The sequence below is a fragment of the Notamacropus eugenii genome, chromosome 6 (assembly GCF_028372415.1).
Source record: "Notamacropus eugenii isolate mMacEug1 chromosome 6, mMacEug1.pri_v2, whole genome shotgun sequence".
NCBI lineage: Eukaryota > Metazoa > Chordata > Mammalia > Diprotodontia > Macropodidae > Notamacropus > Notamacropus eugenii.
The window spans coordinates 354,333,410-354,352,941 of record NC_092877.1 but is presented as its reverse complement, the minus strand read 5'-3'; the positions used below and the strand labels follow the sequence as shown (position 1 = coordinate 354,352,941).

Here is a 19,532-nt window from a genome sequence, read left to right as displayed (position 1 = left end):
GTCATAGAAGTAGTTAATTAAAATAGGGACAACAAGGTTCTGAAGTTGTGCTAAACATGCCTCAGACCTCCTGGAAATGCTTTATACGCAGTGCCATTCAATAAGTAGTTGGTGAACTGTACACCAGACCTCCAGTACACTGCTCGTTCCCCTTGCAAGCAGAGGAAACGGGGAACCCATGATAGGTTTGTTTGCCATCCCTGTGTCCCTCCCCTTCCTCCCAAAGGGGAAGACCTTGAGGCCAGATCGTTTTTGGTGTGGCAGCCAGTGACTGATTCCAGTGAGTGGGCCATGGTGCACTGTTGCCTTGGTGGAAGGTGAGAAGGGTGACCCTGTGGATGAGAGAGGGAACTTTTCTCTTCTTGGCTCTGGAGAATAGAATTAGAAGCAAGGGGTGGAGTTGGCAAAAACAACAGATTTAGGTTTATTGAGCCTGGCCCAGCCCAGCATGGGACAAGCTTCCCAGGAAGCTCTTGGAAGTTCCCTCTTGGCCAAGGTTTTCAAGCAAAGGCTGGGTGACTTGTCAGGTACGTTATACTAGAGAGTCTTTTTTTTTTCTTCTATTATTAATTTATTTGTTTTCAGTTTTTATACTGGAGATTCTTGGTCAGTTATGGCATTTGCTATGACCCTTCCTTCTCAGTGACTCTGGGACCAACGCTCTTCTATATGAACAAGATAATGAGAGATCAAGTGTTTATAAAAGTGTTTAATAAAATGCTGATATTTACCATATTAATTTGTGTTGTGGGTAGTGCCTAACTTTGCCTATTTATTGATCTATGTTTTCATTGCCTGTAAGATGGAGGTTATAATTTTGTATTTGTCCCTTGTTCTAAATTAATTTGCTGATATATTGATTGATTTTTCTCTGCGTTTGTTCTTCTGTGTCCCTATAAATTACCTGGGCTATTATCAACACTAAAAGGGTTTTCTTTGACCAGAACATTGTCACTTAGCCTTGTTTCTTTGCAGTTGGAATGTTAAAGAAATTCACCAGGCTGCAGACTATCTCAAAGTGGAGGAGGTGGTCACTAAGTGTAAAATAAAGATGGAAGATTTTGCGTTCATTGCTAACCCCTCTTCTACAGAGAGATCTAGTATTACCGGCAACGTTGAGTTGAACCAGCAGACTTGCCTCCTCACTCTTCGAGATTTTAACCGGGAGAAATCAGAAGCTTGTATCGATTTGGTTCAGGCACATGCTAAGAAGGTGACTTTGGAAAAGAAGTCTCCCCAAACCAAAAAGAAGAAGAAGCCTTTCAATTCCCAGAAGAACGTGCAGAATAAACCAGTGCAATATTCCAGTGACATTTTAGAAAATTCATCTGTTGACATGTTCCTAGATATAAATAAATTGCCTTCGCCAGTCACAGAACAAGTTGCACAAGGAAATGATACCTCGGAGCCCCAGCTGACTTCAGCTGTGGGAAGTGACAGTTTTACAACACAAGATATCATTTTGCAAACAGTAGCAGTGAAACAGAAGCGAGCAAAATCACAGCCAAACTGTGCTTTGAAAGAGCACTGCATGTCTAATATAGCCAGTGTCCCAAACACCTATCAGCTGGAGCCCTCTGGAGAAGACCTAGATCCAAGGTACTCCAAGGCCAAGCCCATGTGTAACACTTGTGGGAAAGTGTTTTCAGAAGCCAGCAGTTTAAGACGACACATGAGAATACACAAGGGGGTCAAGCCCTACGTCTGCCAGCTGTGTGGAAAAGCTTTCACCCAGTGTAACCAGCTGAAAACGCATGTCAGAACTCACACAGGTGAGAGCGGTTTTTTAAGTTAACATTTCTGTAGGGTGCTGATTATTTGCTGCTGGAAATCTGCATATTATATACAGAAAAAAGTAAAAGTATGAAATTGGTGAAATATTGTTACATGTGCATTTCCTGGTATGCATGGTTTATTAGTGATTCCCAGAAGATGCACATAATGCACTAATTCTGTAATTTCTAAGAATTAAAGGTAAGCTGTTTAATTTGGTGCTTAGCCTGCTAGTCATTAAGAAGAGCAAAGATTTTGAAGCCTTCTGTGAGTCCCTCTGACAGGTTTGATTTGACACAGCTCCTCTTTGTCCACTTTTTCCTTTAGCTTGTCAACTTCTAGATCTTTGCCATTGTTTTCATTGCAGTAACCAGTGCTTGCCTTCCCTTCCTTTAGGTACCTTTATCCTATGTTATTTGTTTTAATGAATATACGTGTTGCTATTTTCACTTATATTGAGCCCAGCAATTCTGAGAAGCAAACTCATTCTTGTCCCATCAGTCTTTTCATTTAATAATAAATCTGAAGAAATGTCTCTTGGCTACTTTATTTGCTTTTTTAGGCATGTCCTTTATACTAATAACCAGAAAAATGAGGAACTTGTTCACCTTTTTGTATTAAGCAAGTACAATACAAAATATCCTTTTAAATCTGAGTGCTTTCCTTTGGATTTTTTTAGGGGAGAAGCCATATAGATGTGAGCTGTGTGACAAAGGTTTTGCTCAAAAGTGCCAGCTAGTTTTTCATAGTCGCATGCATCATGGTGAAGAGAAGCCCTATAAGTGTGATGTATGTAATTTGCAATTTGCAACTTCTAGCAATCTCAAGATTCATGCTAGGTAAGAAAAATTGGTTTGTGGTCTTTATTTGTCTGTGGCTGTCAGTCATATGCACATAGTACTGTGTGGGGGTGCCTTTTGACCTCATGATGATGTCTCCATCTCTACAAATGGTCTCCACTAGGGCATTGTGAAGACACATGAGATAATATTAAGAACAGGTAAATTCGAGGTGCTCTGTTAGAGATTTGAATAATGCTGTGAGACAGGACATTACATTTGTTTATGGATCATTCAAACTGAGGCTTTTATTTATCCCACCTTTCTTCCTCTACTCCAGTTCCAACGTCTATGACAAAGTAGGTGCTGAAGAAATGTCTTTTAACTGACAGTGACAGAGGAGAATTTGTGAGTAAGAGGCTGTAACATGAATATTTCCTGGCCGTTGTGTAGAGAGGCTTCCACCAAAGTAGAGTTTTGGAAAGGAGTAGAATGGTCTCAACTTTCTGCAGCTATTAATCTTGATTAGCTTGTTGGCCATGAAGGGTAAAGTGGCACATGAGTTGAATTGTCCTCATGTCTGAGTTGGTCACTAGGCAGTACTCTCAGGTCCTGTTAGGTGAGACAATTAGAAATATTGCTCTGAAGATTAAATTGCATCAGTTAATTGCTAAAAGAGAAGGGACATTTTGATGTTTGTTGGTAGCTGATAGAACATACATTTTATATATTTTAAAAAATTAACCAACACGCACACAGCCACACCCACACACCCATCACATAGTATAGTGTCCAGAGCCTGAAAAACCAGGGCTCACATCCTGCCTCTGACCCATTCTGTCTCCATGACCCTGGGAAATCACTTCATATACCAGTGTTGCAGGCTGTTCTTGGACCCTACAAGTTGCAGAGAACATGCCAATCTTCATTGATAAAGTTATTTTCCTCACCTGGGAGTTCCCTCTTATAATGGAACTCCTGCTCCACACCTCCCTATCCACCCACACTCATAGTATGTCATCCATCCATCTATCCATAGAGATACAAAGCAATGACAGACATAGGTTTCTTTCTCAAGTATACAACCTAAACAAGCAAAGCACTCAAGGAAGAGCTCTGCTAGCCTAACTCCATGTGTGGAGTTTTGGACCTTTACACTGAGAAGCCGCTTGAAGGATGTGAGTTTCTGGTGAGAGGAAGTTTCAGTTGTCATGAAAAATGTTGGGCAGAATTTTTATCTCTTCTCCCAACTGATACTGAGACAACTAGAATGTTGGTTTCTCTTTAGAAGTGCTTCCAAGTCAGATGAAGGAGTTTTGGAAAGCTTCACCAGGCCATATGGCCAGTGTCCAAGGTGGCCCCAGACCCTGCGCTGGTCTCTAACTATGTACTTCTCTGTTGCCAGGAAGCATAGTGGAGAAAAGCCATATGTGTGTGACAGGTGTGGACAGAGGTTTGCTCAGGCCAGCACGCTGACTTACCATGTTCGTCGGCACACCGGAGAAAAGCCTTACGTGTGTGATACGTGTGGGAAAGCGTTTGCAGTGTCTAGTTCCCTCATAACTCACTCTCGAAAACATACAGGTGAGAATTGGGTGTGAAAAGGTGGTAGGAGAGGAAGCCATGAACCAGAGGAGGAGAAAGAGGGGAATGGGAAAAGAGAGATGAAGAAGTAGCTGTGGGCAGAGGCAGAGACTGGTCCTACTCAAGAGGGTGGAGTGTAGGTGCTCGAAGGGTGTTCATTCAGGTCTGCAGTTAAATGTAAAAGCCAGATTCTTTAGGTCCATTATTTCAATAATAATATATGCCGTTCAGCCTATCAACTGAAAAAAAAACTGTAATAATGATGATTTGATTTTTTTTTAATGCAATTTAGAATGTCAAATCTTACAAAGAATATCCTTCAGAATCATAGTTTCTGATTTGAAATGTGTTTTGCAGGTTTACTTTCTGTAGGACTGTTTGTAATAGAGTCTTAATTACGTACTCATTCTCTTCTACTGGTATACTAGTTACCTTATATTCAGGGCTGCTGCTTTTAAAGGTTGATAAATTTAAATGAACTTTTAAAATTACATAAAAAGACAAACTTAGAACAAACTTAGGAAAAACTTGTTTCTACTGAAGAGATGTTCATAGAAATGAGACCTTATGTGAAAATAATCCGCTTATATGAAAAGTACAAAATACTAGTTATTAACATTCATGAAGCGGATCACTAAAAATAAATACTAGCATACCTCTGAAATCTTTTATGCGATTAGAGGTTTTAATTGAAATGTTATTTTAGAATAGTTTATTTGAGGTAATCTGTAATTGATAAACTATTTTGCTGGTATAGTACACCACCTCGCTATCTTTTATTTTTCATCTAGGTGAAAAACCATACATATGTGGTATTTGTGGGAAAAGTTTTATTTCCTCAGGAGAGCTCAACAAACACTTTCGATCCCATACAGGTCTGTGTTTAGGGAGAATGTGTTATTCTGTGTTCTCTCTTTCTATGATTTCTTTCATGTAAGCCTTAACTCAACTTTTGGTACAAAGAGCTGTAATAATAGATTGTAAACAGACATGCTCTTATCATAAGCAGTTAAAATCAAGTTAAAGTGAAGACAGTGTTTCCTGCTGTAAAGGGTGAAAACAGTAAACCAAGGAAACCAACATTGATGGTTGCTGTCTTTTATCCCCATAGAGTGGCTCCTTCCAAGTGCCTAATAACATTCTCCATTTGCTCATTTGTTTGACTTTTAACAATAAGCCTATGCCCTAAGTCCTTCCTTGATTTAAATAGAACTTATGTACAATACTGGCAAGTAAGGAAAATTTCTAGCTAGTAAAAAATTATCACCTTTGTAGCATCGTTACTTTACTGAATCAAAATTTATGGAAGGAAAACGAGAAATTTTGTAGTACTTTTAAAAGATGAATTAAGTCATTTTCCTTTCAGAAAAAGGAGTTCCTACATGTTGAAAATCAGACTTTATGGAACTTTTTTGTTGTTTTAGAATTGGACATAAAATTTATAATTATATTTAAAAACAATATATTTAACCATATTAGGTTCATATACATATTGATACATATATTTTTGCTTCAACTACCAACCTATAGAAATGCTGAGATTTCTAAACTAAACTTTTTTTTTCACACCAGGGGAAAGACCATTTATCTGTGAGCTCTGTGGAAATTCCTATACTGACATAAAAAATCTAAAGAAGCACAAAACAAAAGTCCACTCTGGTAAGTGCTCAGTGCCATGTTGGCGTGCTCAGTGCCATGTTGGCACGCTCATGCCCAGAGGAGCCAACTGCACTTATTCTGTAGGTTTGCTCCCACCTTGAAGACTTGAGATTTATGAAGTGGATGATCAAAGGAGTGGAGATTTAATGTAGAGAGTCAGTGCACCTTCATGTGGAGTTGGGAGGGTTGGCAGATAAAGCATGCGTGTTCCAGCGTTTCCTGTGGGGTGAGGCTGACCTTGGGCTGTCAGCAGGGCCCACGCTGGATGGCAGAGGCTGCAGGTCCAGTGGCCTCCTGAGGCTCTGTACCCACCAAGGCTGCTGTGACCCTCCTGTGATTGTGTGTGGCAGTGGTAGGGTGGATCACACGGTTTTTCAATCAGCTATGAATTTCAGAGTTGGAACTGAAGAGCCCAGTTCCTGCTTCTCACAGGACTCCTATGAGTCCCTAAGTGAAACTACCCAGCAAGGGGTTACCAGCATTAGCTTAGAGACATCTAGTAAAGAAAACTTCTTGTCTTCTCTGACAGCTTGTTCCACTGTTGTATGTCTGATTGTTTATAAAGTTTTTTTTCAATTAATCAGAATCATTTTCTCTCCCTTCTTTATCATACCCTTGTAACAATATGTATAACAGAATAAATTCCCATATTGGTCATGTCCAAAAATGTCTCTTTCTTGAATGCTTTTAGTTTTTAAGTTGAGCCTAAATTAGAAGAATAAATATAAGATATGGGACCCAATTGAGGCAACACTACCTGACCTGATTAATTTTTTAAAATGAAAATTTTGATTTCTTTTTTTATATCTTCTATAGTTTTATTCTTCAAACCCTCCCAAAGACTCAGCCTTCATAATAAAACTTTTTTTAAAAGAAAAAAATTCTATAAAACTAGGTAACATTTTTTTAAATTCTGGGATTATATGTAGCATTCTACACCTGTGGCTTTCCACCTCTGCAGAGAAGCAGGAAGAGGAGTCCAGGGCAAGGTTTCCTCATGTGCCTTTGGGGCCGTACTTGGTCATTCCCATTTCCCACCCTTCTGCTTAGGTTGTTCGGTTGTCCATTGACATCATCGTAGTTGGGTAGGTTGTTTTCTTGATTCTGGTCATTTGTTTCACTTGCCATCAGTTCGTGGAAGTCTTTTCATGCTTCTCTGAATCCATTATGTTTGTCACCTTTTATGGCACGGCAGGATTCCATCACGCTGTGTGTCACAGTCAGTGCGCAGCTACTCTCTTTCTTTCCAGTTCTTTGCTTCACAGAAATGCTGCCAAATTCTTTGGTGTATTAGGGATCTTCCTTTTTACCGCTGACCTCCGTGATGTTATATGCCCAGCAGTGGAATCTCTGCTTCAAAAAGTGCTGGCATTTTAGTTACGTGTGTGTATGTATGTACATATACATACATACATGTGCCTACGTGTGTCTGTAGCAAGAGTGGAAGGCTCTGTCTTTTTGTGGATATGGTTGTTTGGATTTTGCTTTCCCTATAGAATTTGTTTTTTCCTTTCTTTGTGTCCCCAGGGCTTATCATGATGTCTGACACATACTAAGTGCTTCATAAATGCTTGCTGACTGACTAACCATTTCCCACTTTTCAGAATTCACAGTTCATTTAAATAGGCTGTTTCTGGAAATTGGAATCTGAAATTATGCAGATAGAGCTAGGTCTAGATTAGTACAAATAGTGAATCCTGTGAAGTGGTGCCATGTATAATTCACGTCAATCTGCACTTACCTGTCAGCAAAACGCTTATACTTTCTGAACCAGGGATTCCACTGCTCAAGGGGGTAAAAAGAAGGTCCTTAATACACCACAACATTTGTGACTGTACTTTTGTGGTAGAAAGAACTACAAAGAAACAGATCAGCTGCTCATTGATTGGGTAGGAGCTAAGCAAACTTTGGGAAAGAAAGAGCATTAAGGGAATCAGGAAGGGCCTCATTAGAAGGTGGGGTTTAAGCTAAGTCTTTTTGTCTTTTTTTTCTTTTTTAAAATATCTTAATTTTTTTCCCCAGTTACATATAAAGATAGTTTTCTTTTTTTCTTGCAAAATTTAAGACTTTTTTTACTTTTCTTTTTTTTTTTTTGTTTTTAGTTTTTAACATTCACTTTTATAAGATTTTGAGTTCTAAATTTTCTCTCCCCAACCTCTGCCCCTCCCTCCCCAAGATGGCAGTCTGTACAGGCTATATATGTACAGTCATATTAAAATATTTCCACATTAGTCATGTTGTGAAAGAAGAATCCGAACAAAAGGGAAAAACCACGAGAAAGAAAAAAACAAAAAAGTAAATATATTCTGCTTTGATCTGCATTTAGACTCCAGAGTTTTTCCTCCGGATGTGTTTAGTGTTTTCCATCCTGAGTCTTCTAGAATTATTTGGATCATTGTATCGCTAAGAAGAGCTAAGTCTGTCGTACTTGATCATTGCACAGTGTTCTCCTGGTTCTGCTCGCTTCACTCAGTATCAGTTCATATCAGTCTTTCCAGGTTTTTCTGGTCTGCCTGCTCATCATTTCTTTTAGCACAGTAGTATTCCATCACATTCATATACCACACCTTGTTTAGCCATTCCCCATTTGATGGGAATTGCTACAGTTACCAATTCTTTGCCACCACAAACAGAGCTGCGATAAATATTTTTGTACATGTAGCTCCTTTTCGCTTTTTTTATGATCTCTTTGGGATACAGCCTAGAAGTGGTATTGCTGGATCAAAGGGTGTGCATAGTTTGGTTACCCTTTGGGCATAGTTCCAAATTTCTTTCCACAATGGCTGGATCAGTTCACAACTACATCAGTAATGCATTAGTGTTCCAATTTTCCCACTTCTTCTCCGGCATTTTTCATTCTTCTCTTTTGTCATGTTAGCCAACTGAATAGGTGCAAGGTAGTCAGTTGTTTTAATTTGCATTTCTTTAATCAATATTGATTTAGAGTGTTCTTCATATGACTATAGATACCTCTCATTTCTTCCTCTGAAAGCTGCTTGTTCATATCCATTAACCATTTATCAGTTGGGGAATGACTTGTATTCTTATAAATTTGACTCAGTACTTTATATATTTTAGAAATGAGGCCTTTGTCAGAAACGGTGGCTGCAAAAATTGTTTCCCAACTTTCTGCTTACCTTCTAATTTTGGTTGCCTTGGTTTTGTTTGTGCAAAACCTTTTTAATGTAATAAAAAATTATCCATTTTGCATTTCATTATATTCTCTTTTGTTTGGTTATAAATTCTTCCATTCTACATAGATCTGACAGGCAAACTATTCATTTCTCTCCTTATTTGCTTATGGTATCATCCCTTATGTCTAAATTATGTACACATTTTGACCTTATCTTGGTATAGGGTGTGAGATGTTAGTCTATGCCCAGTTTCTGCTATACTGTTTTTCAGTTTTTCCAACAGTTTTTTGTCAAATAGTGAGTTCTTAACCAGAAGGCTGGAGTTTTGGGGTTTGTCAAACAGTAGATTACTATAGTCATCGACTACTGTGTCTTGGGTACTTAACCCATTCCACTGATCCACCAGTTCTTAGCCAGTACCAAGTAGTTTTGATAACTGCTGCTTTATAATATAGTTTTAGATCTCATATAGGTAGGCCACCTTCCTTTGCATTTTTCATTGATTCCCTTGATGCTCTTGACCTTTTAAAAAAATTAATATTTAGTTTTCAACAATCACTCATAAGATTTTGAGTTCTAAGTTTTCCCCCCTCCCCAAGACAGCATGTAATCTGATATAGGCTATACATACACAATCATATTAAACATATTTCCACATTAGTCAACCTTTTTGTTCTTCCAGATGAATTTTGTTCTTTCTAGCTCTATAAAATAATTTTTTGGTAGTTTGGTATGGCACTGAATTAGCAAAGTAAGGCTGGTGACTTTGCGCAGTCCTCCCTCAGTCAAATCCAAGTCAACTGCAAGTCAGTCATGTCATCATGCCCTGATGTCATGATCCTCTTCAAGAATGGACAAAATACACACAGGATCTTTGTGTGAAAAGTGTCTTGTAATTGTGTTCATATAGTTCCTGGGTTTGTTTTGGCCGTCAGACTCCCAAATATTTTATATTATTTACAGTTATTTTAAATAGAATTTCTCTTATCTCTTGCTGCTAGGCTTTGTTGGTAGTACATAGAAATGCTGATAATTCATGTGGGTTTATTTTATATCCTGCAACTTTGCTGAAGTTTTTTATTTCAAGTAGTTTTTTACTTGATTCTCTAGGACTCTCTAAGTATACCATCATGCAAAGAGTGATAGTTTTGTTTTCTCATTGCCTCTTCTAATCCCTTCAGTTTCTTCTCTTGCTAAAGCTAACAGTGTGAGAATGGACATCCTTGTTTCACTGTCCCATCTTATTGCTTCCTGTGGAGGGAAGACAGTTTACATCTTATTGAATAACATTTTTTTCCTTTCTCATTTGCCTTTTTATGCTTCTCTTGAGTCTCGTATTTAAAGATTGACTTTTCTTGTTTGGCTCTGGTCTTTTCATCAAAAAAATTTGAAAGTCCCATATTTCATTGAATGTTCATCTTTTCCCCTGAAAGATTATGCTCACTCTTGCAGGGTAGTTGATTCTTTGTTGTAATATAATCTCCTTTGCTTCCAGAATATCATATTCCAAGCCCTCTGATTCTTTAATGTAGAAGATGCTAAGTCCTGTGTAATCCTGACTATATAATATATAGCCATATATATTATAAATATAATCATATTTGAATTGTTTCTTTTTGGCTGCATGCAGTATTTTCTCCTTGACCTGATAATTCTGGAACTTGGCTATAATATTCTTGGAGTTTTCATTTTGGGATCTCTCTCAGTAAGTAATCAGTGGATTCTTTCCAATGACTATTTTACCTGGGGTATCAGGGCAGTTTTCCTTGATAATTTCTTGTTTTTATCTTTGTATTTATTTTTGAAATGAGCTTAAAAGACTTTTAAAATCATTTATTGTTTTTATCTGGTTTTTATTTTTAATTTTGAGAATTAAACCAAAAATCTTGAGCCTAAAATGAAAACATTTTTTAAAATGGACCATGAAGACTAGAAGGAATTTTGCCTAGTTCATTTATATATTATCTCTTCTGTAATCATGCCAAAATGCTTTCTATCAAAAAATGCTTCTTAAGAGATTTTTAAGGTTAGGAAAAATTTAGCTATTGAACAATTTTAAAAAGTAAACCAGTCCCCTAAAATATGAAGGTAAACTATTTCACAGCATCTCTTGGTGACAAGCTAAAAAAGGTCCTAATCAAGACATTCTATTAGATAAGTATTTATTTTTTTTTTAGAAAATTTGAAAAATATTCAAGAATTTTATTTTGCGTATTTGGAATGAAGTTAAAAAGAACAGCTGCCAGGCCTAGAGGCCTGAGGGCTACCCGAGTCTTCTTACCTCTATCCCGAGGTCTTCGGTTGGCCAAACCGGATGCTCGTATGAGAGAAAGGACGTTCCAGAGTCGAACAAGGGTTGAGCTTTATTTCAGGGTCTAGTTACAAGTGCAGGGGAATTCTTCCTTAGGAGGGAGCGAAGAATCTCCCAAGGAGGCAAAGATCTTACAATAAGAGATTGGAAGTAGAAGTATAAGTGGGGAGAGAGGGGGAGGGGAGAGAGGAGAGAGGAAAAGCGGAGCCTTGTTGTCCTCACCGCTCCGCGCCCCTCCGCCCAAGAGAGCTTTCAGGCTTTCCTGACCCTACTTAAGCTCTCCCGTCGCGTAGTTTGCACGTCAATACCGAGCCTGTTAGGTAACAACAGGTGTGCTCCAATCCGGGACAATCTCAAGGGCGGAGAGAGCTCTCTCCCATCACGTCTCTCACGGGAAGAGGCGGAAATACACGAGATAGCTCGGTTCACCTCGATTCCCAGTCGTTTCCTGGGGGGGCCTCGTGAGAACTCTAAGATTTAGAAGTTCCCACCTTTACCCGCCCGAGACTGTCCACATGGAATTGAGCTTCCATCCCCAGCATCTCCCCCTTTTTGTTTTGCGCGGCGCGCACATGGCTCTAGAGCAAATAGCGGCTGGAGGCTGAGTGGATTAGGAAGGCCTTTAGCATATGAGTACCCCACAACAAGACTTCATTTACACAGAAATCTGCAGCTAGCACAACTGACAAAGGGAGGCATCAAATAAAACAAAGATGAAGCTAAATGGCTGAGTTACAGCAAGAGAAAGGGCAATCAGTAATTCCAAAGCATATTCTAAGAGAAGCAGCTAGTGCTGGCGCCTTACACATCACCACCCCCTCAGTCATGCAAATGGATCTCAACGGCCAAGCCTGAATGGCCAAGCCTGTGGTATTCAGGCGAAAAGTTGGTCACCTCCCCCCAAGTGTCCTGGGTTTGTGATATCAAAGTCCTCCTTCAGCCGCTGGAAAGAGATGCCTAGATGGAGTGGTCAGCTATGTTGGGATGAGTGCTGCTTCCTCTCTGGGCAGCAGGGTTAAAGCTGTCATCAGCAGACTCAGGTGGTGCATGATCCTTCTCCGGGGTCTCCGGGCTCTCCGGGGTCTCCGCCTCCTGCGTCTCCGCCATCTCCGACATCGGTTTACACCTACGGATCCTTCTAATGGGAATCCACGCATTCCCTTTTCCTGTGGAGACACAAACATACCCTGGACCCCATATTAGTATCTTATACGGACCTTTCCATTTCCCTGAGGCTATATCCTTTACCATGGCCCATGTGTCCTTATTTCCAGCCTGGGTATTACTTTCCTTGCGGGGTTGTCTTGGAATAGTCACAAAATGTCTCATAGCTGGAGTAGTATGTGAGTTTTTTGAGACAGCTGTATCAAGCTCTGATTGTATTAGGCGATCTCTTAATCTCCTCCTTTTTTGTTTAGCGAGAATCGCCTTTAAGGTGAAATTGATAAGGCTGCATACTGGCTGTTTATTTTGGTATAGCTGCTGCCAGGTGCTCACAAATGCTTGATTAACATCTGTAAGGAACCTGAATTTCCCGGATTTTTTCTTTATAACAAACACAGGGGCATTCCAGGGTGACTGTGATGGCTCTATATTTCCTTTTTCTAATTGCTCCTTAACCAATAGTTGTAGTGCCTGGAGTTTTTCTGGAGTCAGGGGCCATTGCTCCACCCAAATCGGGGTGTCTGACTTCCAATTCAAGGGTGGGGACTCCAGTGAAACTGCAATGGCCCTTACTAAAAATTTGATAGCTTCATCCCCAGGCGGCTCATGATGTCTCTGCCCCAGATGTTAAAACTAAGTCCTGGAATCACCAACGGCCATACGGTCCCTTGGCGATCCTCTGCCTCCCACTTTACTGGGTGCATTGTCTCTAAGGTATTTTGGCACCCTCCTATTCCCCACACTGGTCTCTGGCTTTCTTTGAGCTTCCAGTGCCGGGGTACTGAGCGACCGCTAAGGCAGGTCCTGTCCGCTCCAGTATCAAGGAGGCCAGTCATGGGAATTCCATTGAGCCAGATTGTACACTCAGGTCTATTCTGTCCTATTTCCTTTAGTAACTGGATTTGAACTGAGTGCTTTAAGGGAAGGGCAATAGCTATGGGAAGCTGATCCTGGCCCCTCCCTGTACTTATTTCTTTCTGCCCAGGGGTAAGGCAGGCTCTGGCTAAGCTCTTCCAGTCATTAGGAGTCAGAACGAACTGACCACTGAGAGTCTCAAGCATGGCTATGACAAAGGGTGAATTAGGGCCATGCTTGGTACAAGCCTCTTTGAGAGTCGCTACTCTCTTCCACTCTATAGGTATGTGGCTCCTCCGAACCCCACCGGGGACACTGGGGTCCGCTATTTCTAGCACAGGAAATGTCCCTACGTCTTCTCCATTCTCTATAGCCTTCCGTATTCCCTTTTCCAAACTGGACTGTGGCCCTGGACTGTCTGACCAATGGAGCATGCTATAAGGAGGCGCAGAGGGAAGACACGGCGTATGCTCCCCTGCTTCGCCTTTCCCATCAGCTAGATGGTGCTCCGAATCTATTTTTTCTCTACACTCCTTAACTTTCTGCTTACCAGGGTTCTCCCCTCCCCTCTCTCCGCTTCCACTCTCATTCCAATCCTGCCCTGGCCTCTCTGGCCCTTCCAAAAGGCTCTTAATTACACCGTATATCAGGAAATCTAAATCCTCCAGCTCCCCGGGGCATAGTTGCTCATAAGCGGTCATTTGTTCTCCGACCGCTCCCCATCTTTCTCTTGATATTCCTGTCTGCTCGAGCCAAGGAGAAACTTTCCAAATCCTTTTACAAAATTCTCGGAGGTCATTTAACTCTATAGTGACCCCCGCCTCCTTGCATTCCCTGTAAAGTATCTCAGCCCAGACCTCCTGTTCCTCTGGCTTTATTACTGGCAATTGATTCCCCATCCCTGCCCTTTTCCCATGGGTGTGGGAAGCTACTCTCACTCTTTCTCTCCTTCCGAATCTAGGATTCGGGACTTGCGTCTTTCACAGCCCCTTCCGGGTGTTCCCAAAGCACCCAGGATATCTGCGCTCCCAGTCCTCTGTTTGGGGCACCAACTGCCAGGCCTAGAGGCCTGAGGGCTACCCGAGTCTTTTTACCTCTATCCCAAGGTCTTCGGTTGGCCAAACCGGATGCTCGTATGAGAGAAAGGACGTTCCAGAGTCGAACAAGGGTTGAGCTTTATTTCAGGGTCTAGTTACAAGTGCAGGGGAATTCTTCCTTAGGAGGGAGCGAAGAATCTCCCAAGGAGGCAAAGATCTTACAATAAGAGATTGGAAGTAGAAGTATAAGCGGGGAGAGACGGGGAGGGGAGAGAGGAGAGAGGAAAAGCGGAGCCTTGTTGTCCTCACCGCTCCGCGCCCCTCCGCCCAAGATCACTTTCAGGCTTTCCTGATCCTACTTAAACCCTCCAGCAGCATAGTTTGCATCTGAATACCGTGCTGTTAAATAACAATAGTGTGCCCAGATCTGGGACAATCTCAAGGGCGGGGAGAGCTCTCTCCCATCACGTCTCTCACGGGAAGACGGAAATACATGAGATAGCTCGGTTCACCTCGATTCCCAGTCGTTTCCTGGGGGGCCTCGTGAGAACTCTAAGATTTAGAAGTTCCCACCTTTACCCGCCCGAGACCGCCCACACGGAATTGAGCTTCCAACCCCAGCAAACAGCTTTGTTCTTTTTCTCAAATGAAAGAAAACCAGATGGGAGTGAGAAAAGTACACTATACATTTGACTGCTGTCAGTTTTTAATTTGTGTCTATTGTTTGTCTTTTTTTAATGTCACATGCAAAGGTTGTCTTATCTCAGACAAAAATGTTCATTTGTGTATCTTTTAACAGATGAGCTTTTTTTGTACCAGTTTTACCTTTCATAAAACCCAAGAGAATATTAAACATTAAATCACATTTCAGTATAACTCCTTATTTTTGAAAAGAAACAGTTTGTTCCAAAAAAATTACATGCAGTGAAATACTGAGACAAACAAACAAAAAAACACCAGTAACTGGGGAGGAGCAGAAGAGATCACAAGGTGGAGAATGAAATCTACGGAACATATTCCAAGATATAGGGAATGAGGTATTAATAGCTATGAATCATTTTGTTAAATTAATACATTCATATGAAAATTAGCATAATGCTTCTTTCTTTTATTAAGTCTGGCAACTTCCACAATATTTTGCAACATTTTTAACATGTAAAAAAGTCAAATGCTTACTAGTAGTGGATTATTGTTATTTTACCTAATTAGAAATAGCAAGTTCACATTTAAGAGTCTGCAAAAGCTAGCAAAAAATAAAGATGCCTGACTTTTGAACAAACTGTCATGAAAACCAAACCAAAAAAAAATTCAGTTTATTCATTTTTCTTTACAAAATTATAGACAAGCAGTATAAAAGAAGGATGTTAATAATGAAGATAACACATACATTGTTGACATATAGATCTTATACACTAAAGTGTTACATCTTGTGATAATTTCTTGAAAGATGCCATCCAGGCTCTTTTTTGAACATAGATAGCATTTAGGTAGCCCAATAATTTTTAAATTATCTCTACTAGATGTTTTCAAGGTCAGTTGTTTTTCCAAAGAGGTATTTTGTTTTCTTCTATTTTTTTTTCATTCCTTTGATGTTGTTTGATTGATTTGTGATGTCTCATAGAGGCATTAGTTTCTGCTTGCCCAGCTTTTAAGGAATTATTTTCTTCATTTAGCTTTTGTACGTTCTTTTGTGTTTGGCCAATTCTACTTTAAAAGTTTTTTTTTAATTAATTTAATTTTAGTCTTCAACATTCACTTCCATAAGATTGAGTTCCAGATTTACCCCCCCCCCCCCGCGATGGTGTTTAATTTGATATAGGCTCTCCATATACATTCATATTGAATCTATTTTCACATTAGTCTTGTTGCAAAGAAGCATTAGAACTAACGGGAGAAGCCACGAGAAAGAAGAAACAAAAAAGAGAGGCCCAGTAGTCTGCTTCGGTCTGCATTCACACTCCAAAGTTCTCTCTGGATGTAGAGATCACTTTCCATTGTGAGTCTTTTAGTGTTGTCTTAGGTTCTTGCATTGCTGAGAAGAGCCGAGTCTGTCAAAATGAGTCATCACTTGTGCACAGCGCTCTCCTGGTTCTGCTCACTTCACTCAGCCTCAGTTCATGTAAGTTATTCCAGGCCTCTCGGAAGTCTGCCTGCTCATCATGTCTTATAGAACAGTGGTATTCCATTACATTCATATACCACAACTTGTTCAGCCATGTCTCAACTGGTGGACATCCCCTCAATATTTTTGTACATGTGGGTCCTTTTCCCATTTTTGTGATCTCTTTGGGATACAAACCTAGTAGTGGTATTGCTGGGTCATAGGGTATGCACAGTTTTAAAGCCCTTTGGGCATAGTTCAAAATTGCTTTCCAGAATGGTTGCATCAGTTCACAACTCCACCAACAATGCATTAGTGGTACAATTTTCCACATTTTGTCTGGCACTTACCATTTTCCTGTTCCGTCATGTTAGTCAATCTGATAGGTGTGATGTGGTACCTCAGAGTTGTTTTGATTTCCATTTTTCTAATCAGTAGTGATTTAGAGCATTTTTTCATATGACTATAGATAGCTTTAATTTCTTCCTCTGAAAACTGTTTGTTCATATTCTTTGACCATTTATCAATTGGAGAATGACTTGTATTCTTATAAATTGAACTCAGTTCTCCATATTTTAAGAAATGAGGCCTTTATCAGAGATACTGGTTGTAAAAATTCTTTCCCAGTTTTGCTTCCCTCCTAGCTTTGTTTGTGCAAAAACTTTTCAGTTTAATGTAATCAAAATTATCCATTGTGCATTTCATAATATTCTTTATCTCGTCAGATCATAAATTCTTTTGTTCTCCATACATCAGACATTCATTGCTCTCCCAGTTTGCTTTTGGTGTCAGCTTTTACATCTACATGTATACTCATTTTGACTTTATTTTGGTATATGGTGTAAGATGGTCTGTGCCTAGTTTCTGCCATACTATTTTCCAGTTTTCCCAGTAGTTTTTGTCAAATAGTGAGTTCTTATCCCAGAAGCTGGAGTCTTTGAGTTTATCAAATAGTAGAGTATTATAGTCATTGACTACTGTATCTTGTGTACCTAACTTGTATTTCTTAGCCAGTACCCAGTAGGTTTGATGATTGCTGCTTTATAATACAATTAAGGAGTTATTTTCTTAAGTGAATTTGTTTTTTCCCATTTGGCCAATTCTATTTTTTAAGGAGTTGTTTTCAGTCAGTTTTTATCCTTTCTTTTCCAAGCTGTTGACTCCTTTTTCATAATTTTTCTTCATAACTCTCATTTCTTTTCTTAATTTTGATTCTGCCTCTTTTAATGAATTTTTAAGGTCCTTTTTGAACTCTTCCAAATGGACTCTCTGGGCTTGAGACCAGTTCATATTCCCCTTTGAGGCTTCACATGTGGGCAGTGTGACATTGTTGTCCTCTTCTGAGCTTTGTGTTTTGATCTTCCCTGCTCCATAGTAGCTTTCTATGGTCAGGGTTCTCTCCGTTTCTTGCATTTTTTCAGTCTATTTCATGACTTTTAAAGTTGAGCTCTGCTCCTTGGTTATGGTTTGGGGGGCACTATCCCAAGCTTCTTCATATGCTTGTGGCTTGCTCACTGCGCTGGGGGTGGCCTGGTCTAGCCACATCTGTGGTGCTGGATTCGGTGGCTTTGCTGATCTGTGCTGTGGCTAAGAGCCTCCGGGTGGCTTGCCGAGACACCATCCCCATTGGCCCTGTGCTCCCCTTTTACCCAAGTGAGACAGACCTTTCCTGAAATCCTTTTAAGTTATCTGAAGCTGGAAGATTGTTTCACTCCATCTTTTTGTGGGTTCTGTCACTGCAGAATCTGTTTAGAGGTTTTATTTAACATTGTTTCTGAGGGAAATGGGATGTTTCAGGCAACTTCTTGGTGCTGAATTTATCTTTTAAGAACTGCTCAGTAAAGATTATTTCTAAGCAAGAAGAATGGTCATTTCTATTTTCCCTTACATTTTGGATCTAGACTAGTTTAACAGAAAATAAAATAAAATTTCTTTGACAAAGCAAACTGAGTGAGCATGGAGACTTCTTAGTTTTTGCTCTGACACTTACCATCAAGGGTGATGAAAAGAATGAGTGCATTGGAGCCAGAGTACAATGACACACATGTATGCACACTCATGTACATTGTGTACACAGGTGGCACAGTTAGTGATTTGTTAACGGTAATGCAGGTGACACACACACTCACATACATTGTGTACAGATGGCACAGTTACTGATTTGTTAACAGTAATGCAGGTCACACACATGTACATACACACATGTACATACACTCACGTACATTGTGTACAGGTGGCACAGTCACTGATATGTTAACGGTAATGCAGGTGACACGCACATGTACACACACACTCACGTACATTGTGTACAGGTGGCACAGTTACTGATTTGTTAACAGTAATGCAGGTCACACACATGTACATACACACATGTACACACACACTCACGTACATTGTGTACAGGTGGCACAGTTACTGATATGTTAAACAGTAATGCAGGTGACACATGTACACACATACATTGTTTACACAGGTGGCACAGTTACTGATTTGTTAACGGGTAATGCAGATGACACATACGTACACACACACTCACGTACATTGTGTACAGGTGGCACAGTTACTGATTTGTTAACAGTAATGCAGGTAAGTCTCTTTATATCCCTTTCTGCATGATTGTTGAGGATAAGGGACCTTAGGCTTTCAAATAAAGAGACCTCTTTCTCCAGTGCTTTTCTTACAGGATACAAAAGAAACATTTCTGACTGTTCTTAGCTTGGATGTCAGCCATGCCCTTACATTATTTTTATGCTACTGAAAATTAAATGTGAAAGAAAGAGTAGAAAAAGCCACCACCTGTGCTTTTATTAAAGAAAGCGAATGATTGCAGTAGATTTGGCTAGATGGATCTAGAATATGAGGGGATGGCTTTATTTTGGGTACAGATACAATGACCTCTTGAAAAAAGTCACATTATGTAGGAGACTTTTCTTGACTCATTACCTTAGTATCTATCTTTGTGACCTGGAATGTAGAACTCAACTTGTTACCCCAGTTGAAAATTTAAAACCAATGTAGAATAAATTATACAAGGCTTATTTTAATGCGTTGTGTAATGGAGTGTCTTGTATTTGTGAGAAAGATTGGCAGGCAAGTACAGAAGTTAGAAAGCATGCATCTGGCACAGTGATAGTG

The 19,532-nt window shown here is 39.9% G+C and overlaps 2 protein-coding genes across 6 annotated transcripts in view; one reads left to right on the top strand and one right to left on the bottom strand.

Moving 5' to 3' along the window:
- The window catches only part of MYNN (myoneurin), a 34,009-nt gene that overhangs the window by 8,291 nt on the left and 6,186 nt on the right, over window positions 1–19,532 (top strand). For 4 of the 5 annotated variants that reach the window (XM_072618515.1, XM_072618516.1, XM_072618517.1 and 1 more), the window contains exons 3-7: window positions 976–1,772; window positions 2,453–2,612; window positions 3,958–4,136; window positions 4,928–5,011; window positions 5,709–5,795. In XM_072618515.1, coding sequence (XP_072474616.1) covers window positions 976–1,772; window positions 2,453–2,612; window positions 3,958–4,136; window positions 4,928–5,011; window positions 5,709–5,795 — 1,307 coding nt within the window. The remainder of the gene's footprint in view (window positions 1–975; window positions 1,773–2,452; window positions 2,613–3,957; window positions 4,137–4,927; window positions 5,012–5,708; window positions 5,796–19,532) is intronic. The other variant, XM_072618519.1, reaches the window with a different exon arrangement.
- LRRC34 (leucine rich repeat containing 34) overlaps window positions 2,835–19,532 on the bottom strand; it is a 59,029-nt gene continuing 42,331 nt past the window's right edge. Inside the window, 1 exon segment of the mRNA XM_072618526.1 lies at window positions 2,835–3,164. The gene's annotated coding sequence lies outside the window, so the exon portion shown is untranslated.